The 17,794-nt window shown below is 32.3% G+C and overlaps 4 protein-coding genes across 10 annotated transcripts; 3 read left to right on the top strand and 1 right to left on the bottom strand.

The window, feature by feature from the left end:
* The first annotated feature begins 2,376 nt into the window (after positions 1 to 2,376).
* Positions 2,377 to 3,688, top strand: LOC114374919 (dirigent protein 10-like). The gene has a single exon (XM_028332644.1). The coding sequence runs from the start codon at positions 2,420 to 2,422 to the stop codon at positions 3,362 to 3,364; it is 945 nt and encodes a 314-aa protein (XP_028188445.1). The 5' UTR covers positions 2,377 to 2,419; the 3' UTR covers positions 3,365 to 3,688.
* Positions 3,689 to 5,801: 2,113 nt separating this feature from the next.
* LOC114374545 (DNA repair protein RAD51 homolog 4-like) lies at positions 5,802 to 10,195 on the bottom strand. 6 transcript variants are annotated; one of them, XM_028332204.1, is made up of 10 exons: positions 10,028 to 10,193; positions 9,853 to 9,932; positions 9,639 to 9,754; positions 9,057 to 9,138; positions 8,769 to 8,906; positions 8,567 to 8,677; positions 8,389 to 8,479; positions 7,552 to 7,622; positions 6,149 to 6,298; positions 5,802 to 5,900 (listed from the first exon to the last, which is right to left on the bottom strand). In XM_028332204.1, exons 1-10 carry the CDS (start codon positions 10,113 to 10,115, stop codon positions 5,862 to 5,864), a joined length of 966 nt encoding a protein of 321 aa, XP_028188005.1. In that variant the 5' UTR covers positions 10,116 to 10,193; the 3' UTR covers positions 5,802 to 5,861. The 6 variants fall into 6 exon arrangements, 4 of the variants coding, with proteins under 4 accessions (XP_028188005.1, XP_028188006.1, XP_028188003.1 ...); XM_028332205.1 differs by lacking the exon at positions 5,802 to 5,900 and having other exon boundaries at positions 5,909 to 6,298; positions 9,057 to 9,120; positions 10,028 to 10,195; XM_028332202.1 differs by lacking the exon at positions 5,802 to 5,900 and having other exon boundaries at positions 5,909 to 6,298.
* Positions 10,196 to 12,085: 1,890 nt separating this feature from the next.
* LOC114375669 (legumin type B-like) lies at positions 12,086 to 14,335 on the top strand. The gene is made up of 4 exons (XM_028333519.1): positions 12,086 to 12,318; positions 12,832 to 13,376; positions 13,505 to 13,680; positions 14,009 to 14,335. Exons 1-4 carry the CDS (start codon positions 12,123 to 12,125, stop codon positions 14,160 to 14,162), a joined length of 1,071 nt encoding a protein of 356 aa, XP_028189320.1. The 5' UTR covers positions 12,086 to 12,122; the 3' UTR covers positions 14,163 to 14,335.
* A 164-nt stretch (positions 14,336 to 14,499) lies between these two features.
* On the top strand, positions 14,500 to 16,307 carry LOC114375670 (DNA repair protein RAD51 homolog 4-like). Of its 2 annotated transcripts, none has more exons than XM_028333522.1 (3): positions 14,500 to 14,783; positions 14,885 to 15,000; positions 15,505 to 16,307. In XM_028333522.1, exons 1-3 carry the CDS (start codon positions 14,556 to 14,558, stop codon positions 15,629 to 15,631), a joined length of 471 nt encoding a protein of 156 aa, XP_028189323.1. In that variant the 5' UTR covers positions 14,500 to 14,555; the 3' UTR covers positions 15,632 to 16,307. The 2 variants fall into 2 exon arrangements, with proteins under 2 accessions (XP_028189323.1, XP_028189322.1); XM_028333521.1 differs by having other exon boundaries at positions 14,502 to 14,783; positions 15,487 to 16,307.
* Positions 16,308 to 17,794: the final 1,487 nt, after the last annotated feature.

Below are 17,794 nucleotides of genomic sequence, written 5' to 3'. Positions count from 1 at the left end.
GGTTAATATAGTTACTACTTTGTTTTTATATATATATATATATATATATATATATATATATATATATATATATATATATATAAATTTAAGAAGGTTGTTGATGATATATGGAATTGATGGTTGTTATATGTAATTTTGGGTTTTTTAAAATATATTTATTTTAACTTTCATACAAATATATTTTCTATTATATATTCTTGGTTTATTTTAGAAAGCACGTGATTATAAATATTTTTTTAAAAATATTTAATACTTATATTGTAAAGTTTAATTTCATACTTGACTCCCCAAACATTTATTCCTGGGTTCGCCCCCACTTGTTGGAGTGCCTTTGTTACCTTCCTTGTGAGAAGTAACTTATGCACTGTTGATGGAGGATTTGTGCTCTGTGGAGAAGTATGAGGAAGCTAAGAAGCTTATGTTTGATATGGCGTATCATGGGTCTAAAGCTCAGCCGGTGAATTTTGGTGTTTTGATGAACGATCTTGGGAAGAGAGGAAAGGTTGAAGAGGCCAAGGCTTTGCTTCATGAGATGAAGAAAAGGCGGCTTAAACCAGATGTTGTAACGTACATATTGATAAATTATCTTTGCAAGGAAGGTAAGGCAATGGAAGCTTACAAAGTCTTACTTGAGATGCAGATTCGGGGATGTGTGCCAAATGCAGCAACATACAGGATGGTGGTTGATGGTTTGTGCCAGATTGGGGATTTTGAGGTTGGTTTGAGTGTTTTGAATGCAATGCTTAGTAGTAGACATTTAATTGTCTGGTTGTTGGCTTGTTGAAATCTGGGAGTACTGATGGTGCATGCTTTGTTTTGGAAGAGATGGAAAAGAGAAAGGTAGAATTTGATTTGGAGAGATGGGAAACTATCATTAAGTCTGCCTGTAGTGAGGATAAGGGTGCAAGTGAGCTCATAACTGTACTTACATCTCCGTGTATTTAATAGAGTACATTAGGTATGGACGAATTGTCTATATCTTTACAATTTTTTATGTGGATGTTCCAAAATTTCATTTGAATTTACTTTGCCCTTATTCTAATCCTATGTGACACTATTGGCGGTTTTCCTGGCACATAAGTTTTCACTTTTCAAGGCAGTAAAGTAATGAATGATTTCATATCAAGGTGAACAAATTGTTTTCAATGGGTGGATATATGTTGGTGCTTACCTCAGAGGACTGGCAAAGATGAGAGTAGAGCTTAGGGAGCACATATATGATATGAAACAACAGAAATACGAGAACACGGTAAATTTTATAAATTATACATGGACTATTATTGTGCTTTTAGGATGATAGAACCGTTAAGATAAGAACTTAGCCCAGACCGAAAAGAACCTATTTCTCTCTGTTATTTCTTTGTTCCACTGTTTCTGTCATTCATTTACAATCTATCTCTTAGAGGCAGAGTATGTCTCTTAACACTTAAAAAAAAAAACTTCATCTCTATCAAAGATAATGCTCGGCTTTTGACCCATTTCCTTAAATTTGTAATTTTTTTATGTTATAAGTGTTAAGTATTTATTGATTTTTCAATGACTAATGTTTATAAGAAAACTTTATTGATTATTTTTAGTGCAAATTTTCTCGTTTAAACACATTTTTTTCATTCATAAAGTTTAAATATAAAACTTCAATGAATTCAAGTTAAGTTGCATGAGGAATAATGACATGTTGGTATTTTGTTTGTAATTAGAGATAAATTACTATTTTCATTTCTAATTTTAACGTGTGTTTAAATTTTCATCTTAATATTTTTCTATAAATTAAAAAGAAAATCAGTTCCCCATTTTAATTTTTGTAACTAACTCAAACATAAGTAGATCCATAAATGACTAATAGTAATAATAATAATAACAAAAAATAAAAGAAAATGTGAATATGATTAATAAATAAATTAAACTTTGAGAGAAAGGATATGAGAAATAATTTAGTAAGGATGAAGCTTGATCATAAAATTTGATAAGATGAGACTCAAGTTCTTAGCTTGCAATTGAATCCTAACACATACCCGCCAATCACCTATGCAAGGGTGATTCGGTTCATAAGCAGAAAATGCTCTATCCATGGATACAAAAATTATTCTTAGAACAAGATCTTTTTTTTTTTTTTTCAAATTCATATGAAACCATTTTTATCCTGATCTTTCGTTGTGTTTCAGGAATTCCTTGCGTCAAATTTCCTAGGAGAAATATTATTTTAATATTTTATAATACTGACTGTTTAGTTTAAACTACTACATCGAGAACTTGGGGAGTTTTGAATGAGATCAGCTAGCTACTCTGATGAACTACTCCTCTCACACGCATCAACTCCACCATAATATAATTATGGTGTATGAACTTACTTCTCTGAATTGGGTATTTATACCACTCCGGCCTCATAACTCATTCATTATCATCTCAACAAAATAACTGCATGCATCTTCCATCCAACTATATATCAAAACACTCTATGGCGAGGTGTGAATCCGTTTCCACGACAATGCCCCTGAATGCAAAAATATTAATAGCACTTATATTCCTTGCATTCGCAATCACGGCTACCACTTCAACTCGAATCCTTGATGAAATAGAAACACCAGAAGAACCCAACAGTGCTGCCGAATCCCCTGTTGTCTCTCCACTTCCACTTGTTGCAGAATCCCCAGTTGCGGAAGTCAAAGGAGTTGACCAACAACATCACACGCTCTCATTTTTCATGCACGACATTCTGGGAGGCTCCAACCCCACGGCCAGAGCTGTAACAGGCGTGGTGACGAATCCAGCTCTGAACGCTCAAGTGGCATTCGCGAAACCCAACGGAGCAAACCTTCCTCTGAACAACGGAGTTCCACAGAACAACAACAACGGAGGAATTCTCAACAACAACAACCTTCCTTTCCTCACCGGACTGGGGGGTACCACGGCCAGCGTCTTCAACAACAACAACTTGCTCAACGGTGGGGCCGGTTTCCCGGTCACTAACACCAACCAGCTCCCAGAGGGAATGACACTGCAGAAGGTCATGTTTGGGACAATGACTGTCTTCGACGATGAGCTCACTGAAGGGCAAGAGTTGGGTTCGGGTTTGGTAGGGAAGGCGCAGGGATTTTACATTGCCAGCGCTGTCGATGGAGCAAGTCAGCTTATGGCTTTCACCGCTAAGTTTGAAGAGAATGGTTACGTGGACAGTCTTAGTTTCTTTGGCGTTCATCTAACGCAGGTTTCGGAGTCTCAAATTGCCATCGTTGGAGGCACCGGAAAGTTTCTCAACGCAGAAGGCTTTGCCATTATTAAGACTTTTCCTGTTAGCGGCGGTCAGCAACATAACACTGACGGTGTCCAGACTCTGTTGCAGCTCACTGCTTATCTGGCATACTAGCCTCTCTCTCTCTCTCTCTCTCTTATATGCTGTGCTGTTAACTTCTTTCTTGTTGCAAAAATGTTTGTATTTCGTGTTGTAATGAGTTATTAACTATGTGAGAATATTTTACTTTTGAAAAAAAAAAATTGCTATGGCTGAGTTTCACTGTGACAGAGATATTAGGGGGACAAGCATGGGCCCGGCCCCTTCTTTCCAATATTATTACATACATATATTATTGTGTATTAAAACAAAAAGTATGAGAAATTTCTTAAACAAGTTGAAGTAAAATAAAGTGCTCCTCACACAAAAGTAAATAAATACTTTTGTTTGTCTCCCTGAGTAGTACTGCCTATTGGGAACTCTTCTTTAAAACTTGAAAAGGCTCTCGTCGTCTTGTAGCTACTCTCCATTGGTCAACAACAAGTCATAAATATTTGTTTCATTTTTTTGTCTCTTCCTTCTCAATAAGGTAACTACTACTTTATTAAATGAATCACACAATACTTTGTAGAGCAATAATTTCTTCATTTTATTATTGATTTTAACGAAATAACGAATAAATTAACATCTTTGTAATTTTTTATTAGTAGAAGTCAAAAAAAGAAGATTTCAAACATTTTAGAGGAAATTGATGAAAAATTTGAAAGAAAAAGTATTAAAGAAGGATTGGACAGCTCGTTCAGCATGTACTCTCGATTAGCGAGCAAGTTGCTTAGTGCACAGTCTCGCTCAGCGTGCAACACAGGCTTAGTGCGAGAAGGCCCATGAGAAAACCCAAATGCGCGCTTAGTGCGAAAGCCCGCGTTAAGCGCGAGATCAGTGTGAAAAGTAAGCTATCCCATACCTATAAGAAGAGTGGGAAGCAAAAGGAAAAGAATGGGTCTATCCCTTAGGAAAAACCCCTTTTTCTCTTAGTCATTTCCCATTTTCTTGTTATTAGTCATCCAACCCTTTCTTTCATTAGTCTCTGAAGGGTAAAGCCTCTCATGGCTATGAGAGGCTAAACACCTTTTGTTGGTTGGGAGTCCGGAGGCCAAACTCTAGTAATGTAATTATTCCCTATTATCTATTTAATGCAATTATGTTTCTATTCTTCTTCTATGTGCTTTTCTGTTATTATGGTCTGATCACCCATATAATGTTTAGAGGGTAATGCATTGAAAAATTGTTATTTTCTAAAGAACTGGGGGAGGGTATCTGAATAAATTCATTGCTAGAAATAGATTGACATTTATTTTGCCAAGAATTTTTACATCTCTTATCTTAATGCGGTTTGATATTTTATCTCTGCAAAGAAATTTGGGGAAAAAGGATAAAAAAAAACTTGACCCTTCGTGCAGGAAATCAAAGACAAGGTAATTGAGTAGATGCGAGTGAAAACATGGATTTTATGAATTAGAGAAAATCTACTACAATACATTATAAGTAGTTTTGACATGCTAGAGCCCCAATATCGTAATATATTTGTGGATATTTGTGGGTACTTGGAGAGACTTACAAAGAAACATCATTGAGGGCAAGTCAAGAATTTTTGTTATTAATGAGTGACTGATATTTAAAAAATGAAATATATTATAGCTCAATATATATAAAAATATAAAATCTAATATTTCAAGTGAGAAAGGTCCATTCAATTGTCTCTTTACTAAGAGATATAAGACTAATTAAGTGATAAAAAAAAGGAAAAAAAGAAAAATCCAACTATGAATTTGAAATCCATTTTTTTAATTAAAAATATTCATCTTACAAGATTTTTAATTTTTAGCTGTGATCTAGCAAATAGATTAGAATCGATCTAATAACAAAGAAGACCTAAAATAAATATTAAAAAAATTCTTTTTACTTTAAATAATGAGAGTTATATGTTAGATATTTTTCTTATCAATATGTGATCTTTTGTTAATATATATAATTTTTATTTTTAAATAATTAATAATAAATATTTTTTATTAATGAATTTTAATTATTTTATTGTTAATCAATTCTAAATAGAATTATAATTCAATTAAAAAGTAAAAACTAATATCTGTATTTATTTTCAGTATCCTTTTGTCAGCTGCAAGTAATACTGGCATGCATGACAGCGAGCATTGATGCGTTCACGGACAATGTTGATTTTCTATATATCCTTCGATTATAGTTGTTGGTCATTTACTCATTTGCAATTGGCATCACCGTATCCTTCAATAGTTAGTAATTAGCATCAATCATTACTACGTTTTGATCACGTCGCCGTTTTCCAATACAATAACTACATAGCTACCTTTTCTCCACGATAAAAACATTGCCAATTTGCCATCTGGCATCTATATTTTTTTTAAAAATATTTTTAGTCTCTAGTGTTTTTTTTTAAAATATTTTTAGTCTCTAGTGTGTTTAATTTAAAATAAAATGATGTTTGTGTATCATTGTCCCTCTTATTATTCCTACTGTGAAACCAAACGCTCAGTTATTACCGTGGGATCAGAGATATAATAAAGGATATCTAATTTTGAATAAACTGTTTTAACAGTCATAAATACATAGTGGAACTTGTAGCCCTACCAGAAGCCTGAAACAGAACAATAAATTCAGACTGGTTAATTTCCAGAGGTTCAACTCCAAATAATAATAATAATAACCCTATCAATGATAGAGATGTAGAGGGAATCAAACTCCCAAGGGGGGAAATGGTGGCGGAGTAGAATGCGATCCAGGTAAATGAAGAGTAAAATACCCATAAATAACAGCTCATAAAATAACATGACATTAACTAACGTAGACAACATCATATAGAAATTTTCTGATCAAGTGGCATACCATAGATGGATGTTTTAGTATTGAAATATCGCAGACATTGCTTCCACAATCACGAGAAAGCAAAATTCGTACATGTGGGACACTCTTCCAACTCTCTCCCATTGCTGGTTTGGAAATACCATCATCTCCACCCACCACATGATTCGTTACCTTCAAAATTTGTTCCATTAGAACTTAGAAGTGCTACTCGAAGATATATAGCTTCCCTGACTCCTCAATACAAATCACAGCAATAATGTTTGAAATTTTCTAAATATAAAATGAGCAGAGTCATTACTCAACCGTTGTCTGGCCTTTTTCAAAAGGTGTTGTTCTCTCAGCCCCCCGTAATTCTGTTTTCTCATTGCATTGTTTAACCCACAGGACAGTACTAAATAAACATTTATATATAAGGAAATAAATGGAAAAAAAGGAGATGATTTGTATAATGCTAACTTTGACACAGATGGCAATTAGACTCAGACCCAACAGCTACTCCCAAAAGTTATTCACAATGGATAAAACTATACGAATCAAATGGGTTTGGACGATTACTTGCAAAAGCATGTGGGTGTGAATGTAGGTTGGCTACTGTCCACAGTAAGCCTCTTGCCCCATACTTGCACACACATACATAATATAAACGTAATTGTTTAACTGCATATTTGTTATATTTTATAACTAGGATTTAAAAGATCTTTAGATATTTTTTTAATTGAGTTAGATGTTACACTTTAATTAATGCTTTTCATTTTATTCATTTTCATGATTAATAAATTAATTTTAGTATTAAAATAACAATCTTGTTTTTTAGTTTGTCAAAAGATACATTAAACCAAAATACGGACAATGGTAGAATGTAGGGGTATAAGTATTCATTTATAATAAAGTTGTTACCCACACAAACTTGGGTCCTATTACGGGTTTTTTACTTAACCTATTCATGGACACAAATACTCTAATAAAGTAATACCCTACCATTGCCATCCCTAGACACAAATTCACCTCCTCCTCGTTTGTCTCTCTGAGATGTTCACCAAGTTATTTCTCTTTATTTGGTCTTACAATAAAAAGGAGGAACTGTAAGATATGATTCTTGCACAACTACCAGTCTACCATAGGATCAATTTTAGAGACATTAAAAATCAGACACCGTTATTTCCCTCACTTTAAAACCATAGGAGAAACAATCAAGAAGGATTTAAAAGTCAATAATTTGTCTATAAACATGATTTAGGACAGAATATTATAGCATTGTTTGATCCCATCCCATCTAATGGGAAAAGTTTTGGTGGCTGCTGGTTGTTGTACTATAAGGCTTAAGAAAGATGATCCCAGAAAAATCACTTGCAATTAGTAGGCTTTACTTACAATTATTGAAAGGATTATCACCAGCATAAATGAAAAAGGAAACCAAAACTTACCAATACTGCAATATTATGCTCATGTGCTAACTTCTTCAGTAAAAACCCAGCAGATATCATTAAAGCATGTCCTGAAATCACCCGTAACATGTAAACTATAGGCTTCTGCACAGTTAATGTATATATTAAGATATTCTATCCAACCTTATATCATGGAAAATAAGACTCTCTTAACCAGAGAAAGAAAAAGGAAAAGCATGATTAATCATGTTATATAAACGGTGACATCAAAGAAGAACAAAATAAAATGTAGAAAGACAAAATAAATGAATCAACCTCTAAATATGGCTTATGATCCATACAGTCAGGCTCCTCATTTCAAAAGAGTCCAATCAATTTATATACCTCTACAAAAAATATATTCACTTTCTTAGGAGATATCAAATCTAACGCTATTTTATGTTTTTAGAGAATAACAAAAACAAAGACTTTGTGGTTGAACTTTGAGAGCAGAATGAAGAGCTCAACTTGATACATTGTTATCAGATAATAGGAGACACATCACACATGGTTGGAGAAGTATTAATAAAACAAGAAGCTTTATTTTTGGAAAAAAAGATTCATATAAGATGCACACCATACCCCTTTATATCCTTCTTTAAATGTAGAGAAGCAGGCACTCTTGTTCTCTTAACTCAGGTGGTTAAAAGCTCAAGTTCCTAATAAACTTTTAATAAAAACAAGTAAATTTGATAAAAGGGACAGAATTAGAATGGGAAGCCCCAAAAGAATGAAAATAGACAACAACTGCACAACTCAGCAAATTAATATGGTAAGTGGGGTCATCTTTTAAAGTAAACATTAGCAAGGAATTTTGTGTGCAAAGATGTACTATACCCTGAGGACCACTGCCCCCAAGGATGGGGGTAATCAGTGAAGAGATTGAATCAACAATAAGCAATCGAACATGCTGATTTGATTTCACAATCTGTGACAGTATACAATAGTCATCTATTTGATAGAAGAAATGCAAAATCAAGTTACATCAGCTACAAATACTCCATTCAATGAGAACCTCAGATCTTAAATTAATCTTCAGTTGATGCAGCACATCAAACATATGATAGACGTCAAACACTGAGTAGCAAATTATCCTGTCCAATACTTTTTTGAGCATATGATCAGCCTAAAAAGACAGATCATTTAAATCAGTTTTAAGGCAAGTTAATGAACAAGATGGATCAAACAATATACCATAAGTCTCTAGTCGAAGTAACCTGATTGCCAAAAATATGGCCAGAAGACTGACCAACAAAATGTGCAATACGTTGAGGTGAAAAGGAGTTGCCTGTATCTAAGTATATAACTGAACTCTTATGCTTCGCAACAACAGTTGAGGCAGACAGTAGGCATGCCTAAAATAAAAATACATGAATAAAAAAAAGTCAAGTTATATTTGAACAGAACATAAACAAAGAAGAAACAGGAAACAATGCCCACCCCTGCCCCACCCTGTTAGCACTCTTACTCAAGATATGATTTTTGGAGAAGGAGTGGGTTCTTACCTGTGTCTTTCCAGACGAGGATGACCCAACAAGTTCAGTTAATTGCCCTTCACGTAATCCACCTCTGAGCAATGCATCAATCCTGAATTATATTTATATAGATTCAAACATTGAGTAGTAAGCAGTGCTACTTTTAACCCACAGACTAAACCTTATTAAGCCAAATCAAACATTTCTTAAGAACTCAACACTATAATCCACAAAAGTTTTGAACACCGTAGTGAAAATAAAGGGCTATGGCACTGGTTGAAAATAAGGAGGAGAAGGGGAGTGAAAATGGAGTACAAAATAAAGTTTGACATTTGACTGTCAGTCATAGAGAATGAGTTGTTTCATTTCAATTCCATGAGACAAGAGTGGTCAAAAATGAGTTTTATTTCAATTCCATGCTACAAGAGTGGTCAAATGAGTTGTGCATTCTATGTTCAACCCTCCCAGATTTTGTTATAACTGGTAAGTGCAATTTCATTCCAAATTTTCCAACTACTCAGCCAAATAGGCCCTATGTATAAGAAAATGCGCTGCACTAGGATAGGCATCAACAACATAACATGAAATATATATAAGTTGAAGTGAAAGTACCCTTCACATCCAGTGGACAAAACATGTTTATTACGCTGAGCATCTTCCAAGAGCTGCAAACCGTTTAGCAATGGTGGATGAAGAGCGTCTATTATTGAGATCAGCTGGTCAATTCCCTGAATAGTACATGTTCAAAGTTATTACTATTAATTAACCTAATAACAGAATTAGCAGAGCATAAACTAAAAAAAAACAAGAATTAGGTAACCCTGACCTGCTTCAGGGTCTGTGAAGTGGAATGATTATCCGTAAAGGAAAGTAATGCGTCGAGATCGTGCAGAAGAAAATCTTCAACTGAGAAGATAATGGAATCGTGAGCGTGTGCGCAACACTGAAAATAATGAAATCGAAAAAAAGAGAAAAGTGGTAGAGAGAAAGGGAAACGGAACCAGAGAAAATGCCGTGGGAGGCGCAGAAGCTTTGAAAATTAGAGTCAATGAGTGGATACTCTTTCTCCAGTGACTCCAATGGCGCCATTTTGTCTCATCATCACCAGAGAAAATACAGAACGGATTCAGTACTTTCAGTGTTCATCTTATATTCCGGTCGAAACATGACTTGTCACCTCAGAATTATTATTATTTCAACTTCTTAAAAATAAATTAATTTTGATCTTAAATTTTTAAGAAATTAGTCTTGGCTTAAATAAATCAATTTGTTCATCTTATACTACGAAGGCTTAAATATATCTTTTATTTTTGTAATTTAACATTTTTTCATTTTTATCTATGTAATTTTTTTTTAATCCTTGTAAAATGTATTTTCGTCCTTAAAATATTTTAGATAATTTTTTTATTATTTAAAATATATTTTTTACTGTCTAAAGTGTCATTGACAATACTTTAAATGAAAAATAAGATAAATATACTTTGTTAGGACTAAAGTCAAATTTTTTTTCTTAAAGATGAAAATGAAAAAAAAAAAAGCTAAATTATAGGCACAAAAATGTATTTTAGCCATTTTACAAATCAAACTCTAAAAGAAGAAATTAAATTTAACCGAGGTGTAATAAAAAAAGGTTTTTAAATAAGTATTAATAATTCATAAATATTTTAGATGGGATGTTTTTAAAATATATAAATTTTAGATTTAATTTGATATATTATTATATTTATTTGGTAATATTTTTTTGGATTTTTTTTATTTGATTGAATTTTAAGGTCCAGCTCAGAAATAAATTGACCTCAACTAAAATTGAATATAGTCATAAAAATCAAATTGTAAAATATGAAGAAGTAATAGGACCCTTCCTCACGTTTAATTTGCTATACCTCAGTCACCTACATGCCTTTGCTTCTTTATTTCTCTGTTCTAATAAAAAAATCAAAAATCGAATAAATAGAAAATTAAACAAATGAAGAATATATATTTTTTTATTACTTTGGATCAGATTTTATATTTAATTTAAAAAAAATATTCAATTCAATTTAAATCGACCTTGTATACATATTTTTATTTATAAAAAAATGATTTAATGATTATACACTAATAATAAAAAATAATTTTACGTTAATATTTAATTACAAATTACCATTTAAATAACTTTAATACTTAAAGTCAAGATTATCAACTTTATCAACTGGTGATGATTATTAACAATTTGTTATTATACATATATATATGATCGGGTTATTGTTACCTTGAACTTTAACTAAATTGATATCAAATATCTCTTATATTGGTGTTTATTAGATGCAGAACACATTTGCATGTAATGTTATCTTTTGCTCTGTTTTTCTTCCCGCGCTTTAATTTATATGCTATAACTTGTTATTAAATATTTTGAATCATCCACTACTTTAAATTATTTAAAAAAGATATTAAACATATTTTTAGGAAGCTAATATTAACATAGACATTATAGATATAATAAAATAAAACTTATGGGATGATTTAAAAAAAAATGTCTAAAATTATTTTTTGATAAATTATTATTTATTATCTTATCACACATGAGTCCTTTTTATGCCAATTTTTTTTATTACATGTGAATAAAAATGCAAGAACAGAATAGGAAGAATGAAAAAAATATTTTGAGTGCACATTGGGCCTCGCTGAAGGGGAAGGAAGAAGGGGAGGGGGAAAAGTGAAAAAAAAAATGCGAATTGGGGGAAGGAGAGAGTGGAAAGTTGGGAAAAGAAGAGGCATGAGAGACGGAGAAGAATGAGATCATATTGCACCTATAAAAAAATAAAATTGTTAAGATTTCAACATACTATCTACCACTAAGGAACCAACCAAACGGGACATATACCTAGGGGCGTTGTTAACCAATCAGTTTGTTATTTTTTTCAAAAAATAATAACAAATCTAAACGCCAAGTCTATTCTGTTAGACTAGATTGATGTAACAACAAACAAGTAGCAGGATAGATACTGTATCACCTTGTTTGTTAACTTTACTATTTTAGGATTGCTATATATACACAACACATGTAGAGTTGTATGGTGTTTATGTTTTGTTTTGCTCTTTCTATCTATTACCATGGAAATTGATCTTTCTCCCCAATTGGCCAAGAAGGTGTACGAAAGCAATGGTGGGTCTTACCATGCATGGTCCCCTTCTGAGCTCCCCATGTTGCATGAAGGGAACATTGGTGCTGCCAAACTAGCTCTTCAGAAAAATGGTTTTGCCCTTCCTCAATACTCTGACTCTTCCAAGGTTGCATATGTTCTCCAAGGTGAAGTTTTGTAAGGAGTGTTGCACCAATCAATTTTGTTATTTTTCCCATAAGAACATTTTTTTTAATGAATATTTCAGTTCTAAATTTGTTTTTTTTTTTTCATTTTGAGGATTTTATGAATCAAATTTCCTTATACACTGATTAAGATTCAACCATATCCGATTTTGATAGTCGTGCTTTCTCTGCTATACCGTATTAAATAACGTTTCGAGCAATTGTAATCATTATGGTTTGGAGTATATATATAGTTTTAAAAAATTATTTTATTTCTAAAAAGAAAACATCATTTCCCATTTCCTAACATTAGACGTGAAAATTTTATGATTAGCTTAACATTAACTAGGTAGGGTTTTCTGAAAATAAGTAAAAAATTATTGAGTGAAAAGTATACCCAATTTTTTCTCCATAACAAGATAATACAAAAATTAACAAGAGAGAAACCATTCTGATTTGTAGTGATTCATTATTCTGATAATTGGCTGGTTTTTAAATGTGAACTTGCCAAAACAGGAAGTGGAGTTGCTGGAATTGTGCTCCCTGAATCGGAAGAGAAGGTTCTTGCTATCAAGAAGGGTGATGCTTTGGCACTCCCTTTTGGTGTGATAACCTGGTGGTACAACAAGGAGGACACTGAGTTGGTTGTTCTGTTCTTAGGTGACACTTCAAAAGCCCACAAGACTGGTGAATTCACTGATTTTTACCTAACTGGTTCCAATGGAATCTTCACTGGAGTCTCAACTGAGTTTGTGGGAAGGGCTTGGGACTTAGAAGAGAAGGATGTGAAGACCCTTGTTGGGAAACAATCAGGCAATGGCATTGTAAAGCTTGAAGGGAACATCAACCTTCCTGAGCCCAAAGAGGAACACAGAAAGGGCATGGCATTGAACTGTGAAGAGGCTCCATTGGATGTTGACATCAAGAATGGAGGAAGGGTTGTGGTGTTGAACACCAAGAACCTTCCTTTGGTTGGTGAGGTTGGTCTAGGAGCAGACCTTGTGAGGCTTGATGGAAAGGCCATGTGTTCCCCTGGATTCTCTTGTGATTCTGCTTTTCAGGTTATTTTTTTTATATATGTTAATTGTTAGTTTGTTAGTTTTTATTAGGAGAAGGGATCGAACTCCGCAACTTTTTCTTCCTTCTCTTTCTTAACCACTTAACCAACCTTATATCTCCTTCTTTTCAGGTTACTTATATTGTGAGAGGGAGTGGTCGTGCTCAGGTTGTTGGTGCTGATGGTCGCAGGGTTTTGGAGACAACAGTGAAGGCCGGTAATTTGTTCATTGTGCCAAGGTTTTTTGTTGTCTCAAAGATTGCTGACTCTGATGGATTGGAGTGGTTCTCTATCATCACTACCCCCAAGTGAGTTTTTCAAACAGAATTTGAATTTCATTTTTGTAACATATGCTGATCTTAATGCAAACATTACGTTTCTGTAGATATTACTTAGAACTAATTGGTAAGTTAGCTGATTGTAGTGGACTAGTAGTGGTCATGCTTAACTAACCAATTAATGATTGAAGTAATCATACTCATACTTGATTGAAATAAATTTATGCTTTGGAATAAAAATTGTGTTTAAAAAAGGGTGTTACTTATAGCTTCTAACAAAGCTTGTAGTTAGTAGTTGTGAAAGCATATGCATATTAATTAATTCTAACAAAGGTTCTTATGATTATTATAATGTCAGTCCTGTATTTACTCACCTGGCTGGAAGTATTGGGACGTGGAAGGCTCTTTCACCCACTGTTCTGCAGGCTGCTTTCAATGTAGATGCAGGACTTGAGCAACTCTTCCGTTCAAAGAGGAATGCTGATGCCATTTTCTTCCCTCCTCCAAATTAAATTAGCGTTACTATGCTTATGATGTTTTTCTAGTTTGAATTAGTTTCAGGTTTTTAATCCAGTTCTTCATGAGTAGTATTTACATTTCTTTTGGGTTTGTAAGGAATTGATTATTGTTGCCTTGTTTTTTTAATCCAAAGTTTATTTTAATCCTTCCTTATACCTTGTAGTTATTTTTTTATGAATCTTGTTAAGGACGCACTTTAAAAAATCATTCAGAAAGTGATTTCCTTTTGAAGCCAAGACTAATTTCTTAAAAATTTAAGATCAAAATTAATTTATTTTTAAGAAGTTGAAATAATAATAATTCTGAAGTGACAAGTCATTTTTCGAACACTGAAAATACTGAATAGTACTTTCGTTCTGTATTTTCTCGGGTGATGATGAGACAAAATGGCATTTTCTCGGTTTCCACTCATTGACTCTAATTTTCAAAGCTTCTGTGTCTCCCACGGCATTTTCTCTGGTTCCGTTCCCCTTTCTCTCTACCGCTTTTTTCTTTTTCGATTTCTTTTTCGATTTCATTGTTTTCACACACGCTCACGATTCCACGATTTGCACGATCTCGACGCATTACTTTACTTTACGGATAATCATTCCACTTCACAGACCCTGAAGCAGGTCAGGGTTACCTAATTCTTGTTTTTTTTTTAAGTTTATGCTCTGCTAATATTCTGTTATTAGGTTAGTTAATAGTAATAACTTTGAGCATTACTATTCAGGGAATTGACCAGCTTATCTCAATAATAGACGCTCTTCATCCACCATTGCTAAACGGTTTGCAGCTCTTGGAAGATGCTCAGCGTAATAAACATGTTTTGTCCACTGGATGTGAAGGGTACTTTCACTTCAACTTAATGTTATGTTGCTGATGCCTAGCCTCCTAGCCTAGTGCAGCATGTACATAGGGCCTATTTGGCTGAGTAGTTGGAAAATTTGGAATGAAATTGCACTGACCAGTTATAACAAAATCTGGGAGGGTTGAACATAGAATGCACAACTCATTTGACCACTCTTGTAGCATGGAATTGAAATAAAACTCATTTTTGATCACTCTTGTCTCATGGAATTGAAATGAAACTCATTTTCTATCAAGCAAAATTACAGTCAAATGTCTAAACCTTTATTTTGCACTCCATTTTCACTCCCCTTCCCCTCCTTATTTTTCAACCCGTGCCATAGCCCTTTATTTTCACTACGGTGTTCAAAACTTTTGTGGATTATAATGTTGAGTTCTTAAGAAATGTTTGATTTGTCTTAATAAGGTTTAGTCTGTGTAGCACTGCTTACTATTAATGTTTGAATCTATATAAATATAATTCAGGATTGATACATTGCTCAGAGGTGGATTACGTGAAGGGCAATTAACTGAACTTGTTGGGTCATCCTCGTCTGGAGAGACACAGGTAAGAACCCACTCCTTCTCCAAAAATCATATCTTGAGTATGTTCTGTTCAAATATAACTTAACTGGACAGTACTAATAAGATTTCATTCTTGAACAAAAATCTATTTTAGGGTTTATTTCATCTATTCTATGACCTGAACTTTCATTCTTGAACAAAAATTCATTTTGGGGTTTATTTCATCTATTTCATGACCGGAACTAAGAGATACACATTACACCACGATTTTGAATCAGAAGAGATATCTTAAGAAATGAGAGATCTATTCACTCTATCAATAACCGAGTCAGATCTGGTGTACCATAAGTAATTTGCTTTTTCTATTGATTCCTCCGGATTGGGTCAAAAACATTTCTTGAATGAGTTATCCAATTCTAGGGATGAATCGAAAAATCACTCTTTATTGATTCTACTTCCTCTCTTTTACGTAGAAAATGAATCTTTTCATAAAAAAATGGGTTCAGACCTCTTGCGGGAATAATTTGGAAGATCCAAAACCTAAAATAGCTGTATTTACTAGCAACAACATAATGGAGACAGTGAATCAATATAGATTGATCCGAAATCTGATTTAAATCTAATATAGCGCCGACATTTTTTTATTCATTTATTTTTATTTTAGGCATGCCTACTGTCTGCCTCTGCCTCAACTCTTGTGAAGCATAAGAGTTCAGTTATATACTTAGATACAGGTTGATAGTATTGTAAAAATAGTTTAATTCAATTGTTTTTTCCTCGAACCTGAACTCAACAATTGTTTTCGAGTAGAAATAATTGTCGTAACCTTAAAAAACTATTTTGATGTATTTTATTTTAAATTTAATTTTTATATCAATAAATTTACAAATTTACACAGATATCAAATGTGTGAAAGAGAAAAAACAATTTTCACGTGTAAATGAAAAATTTCAATAATTTTCATGTGATAAAAAAAAGTTTGGCATAAAAAGGATTGTGTGATAAGATAATAAACAATAATTTATCAAAATAATTTTAGACATTTTCAATAACAAGTTATACTAGTTCTAGATTTGTTTTTCATTCGTGTTACATATAAAACTATCTTTATCACCCGTTTTGTGTGTTATCTTTTGTTTTGTTTTTCTTTCTGCATTTAATTTATTATGATATAGCTTGTTATTAAATATTTTGAATTATCCCATGCTTTAAATTATTTTAAAAGATATTAAACATATTTTTATGAAACTAATATTAACATAGAAATGATAGATAACATAAAATAAAACTCATGGGATGATTTAAAAAAATGTCTAAAATTATTTTTTGATAATTATTATTTATTATTTTATCACATGTGAGGACTTTCTATGAAAATTTTGTTATCACGTGAAAATTATTAAAAATTTTCCTTTACATGTGAATTTTATTTTCATATAGTTGATATCTATATGTAAATCTATTAATATAAAAATTCAATTTAAAATAAAAGACATCGAAATAGTTTTTTTTAATAAAATCATGGGAGTTAAATAATATACTTTAACATTTTAACATCTAAATTATTAGAAATTAAATTTATTTCATTTTTTGTTATAATAATAATAAGAAAAAAACTATTTTATATTGTTAGTATATGTGTATTAAACTCTTAACAATTTTAATATAAATTTATTATCATTAAGCTTAACTAAATTATTAAATGTTTTACTAATCAAAGAAAACTATTGTTTTGTTTTATATAATGGTTAGTATGAGTAAAATTAATTTTAAATCTTCACCTAGTTCAAGGTTTACAAAAATTAAACAAACTCAATTTTTAGGCAAATTGTAATTCATTACTTACCTATATCTTATTCTACTCACGTAAACGAAGAATTTTCTGTATCTAAGCCAAATTAACATTTCTTTTATGCATATATATGGAATTTTACTAATATAGAAATTGTATATAAAATAAAGCTCATAGTATAAACATTTTTTTTATGAAATTATGTAGAATTTACTGTTAACTCACAACAATGAACGATTTATCTGAACCATATTAGTATCTAAATTATTAGAAATTAATGTTTTAATTCATTGTTTTAATAATTTTAACATAAGCAAAGAAACAGGAATTTTCATATCCCGTATCGTTGGTTTAAGACCCAATATCATGTATCATGATTTGGTTTTGCTTTGGATCACATGACAATGTGGGTTTTGCAATATAGTAACAGATCATCTTGACTTTAAGCTGTGATTAAATCAAGACACGTTGAGTAAA

This window comes from Glycine soja, chromosome 11 (assembly GCF_004193775.1).
Source record: "Glycine soja cultivar W05 chromosome 11, ASM419377v2, whole genome shotgun sequence".
Lineage (NCBI taxonomy): Eukaryota > Viridiplantae > Streptophyta > Magnoliopsida > Fabales > Fabaceae > Glycine > Glycine soja.
Note: the sequence above shows the minus strand (reverse complement) of the source record. Positions and strands in the feature narration are given on the sequence as shown.

What these genes read in the sequence shown, in the direction of transcription:
- LOC114374919 (XM_028332644.1), top strand. Translation starts at nt 2,420, where the DNA reads ATGCATCTTCCATCCAACTATATATCAAAACACTCTATGGCGAGGTGT.
- LOC114374545 (XM_028332202.1), bottom strand. Translation starts at nt 10,115, where the DNA reads ATGGCGCCATTGGAGTCACTGGAGAAAGAGTATCCACTCATTGACTCT. An exon ending in AGATTAATTTAAGATCTGAG is followed by an intron (nt 8,480 to 8,566) that starts GTTCTCATTGAA and finishes ATACTGTCACAG; the next exon opens with ATTGTGAAATCAAATCAGCA. An exon ending in TGGGGGCAGTGGTCCTCAGG is followed by an intron (nt 7,623 to 8,388) that starts GTATAGTACATC and finishes GGGTGATTTCAG; the next exon opens with GACATGCTTTAATGATATCT.
- LOC114375669 (XM_028333519.1), top strand. Translation starts at nt 12,123, where the DNA reads ATGGAAATTGATCTTTCTCCCCAATTGGCCAAGAAGGTGTACGAAAGC. An exon ending in CTTGTGATTCTGCTTTTCAG is followed by an intron (nt 13,377 to 13,504) that starts GTTATTTTTTTT and finishes CCTTCTTTTCAG; the next exon opens with GTTACTTATATTGTGAGAGG. An exon ending in TCTATCATCACTACCCCCAA is followed by an intron (nt 13,681 to 14,008) that starts GTGAGTTTTTCA and finishes TTATAATGTCAG; the next exon opens with TCCTGTATTTACTCACCTGG.
- LOC114375670 (XM_028333521.1), top strand. Translation starts at nt 14,556, where the DNA reads ATGGCATTTTCTCGGTTTCCACTCATTGACTCTAATTTTCAAAGCTTC. An exon ending in CTTCACAGACCCTGAAGCAG is followed by an intron (nt 14,784 to 14,884) that starts GTCAGGGTTACC and finishes ATTACTATTCAG; the next exon opens with GGAATTGACCAGCTTATCTC. An exon ending in TTGTCCACTGGATGTGAAGG is followed by an intron (nt 15,001 to 15,486) that starts GTACTTTCACTT and finishes AATATAATTCAG; the next exon opens with GATTGATACATTGCTCAGAG.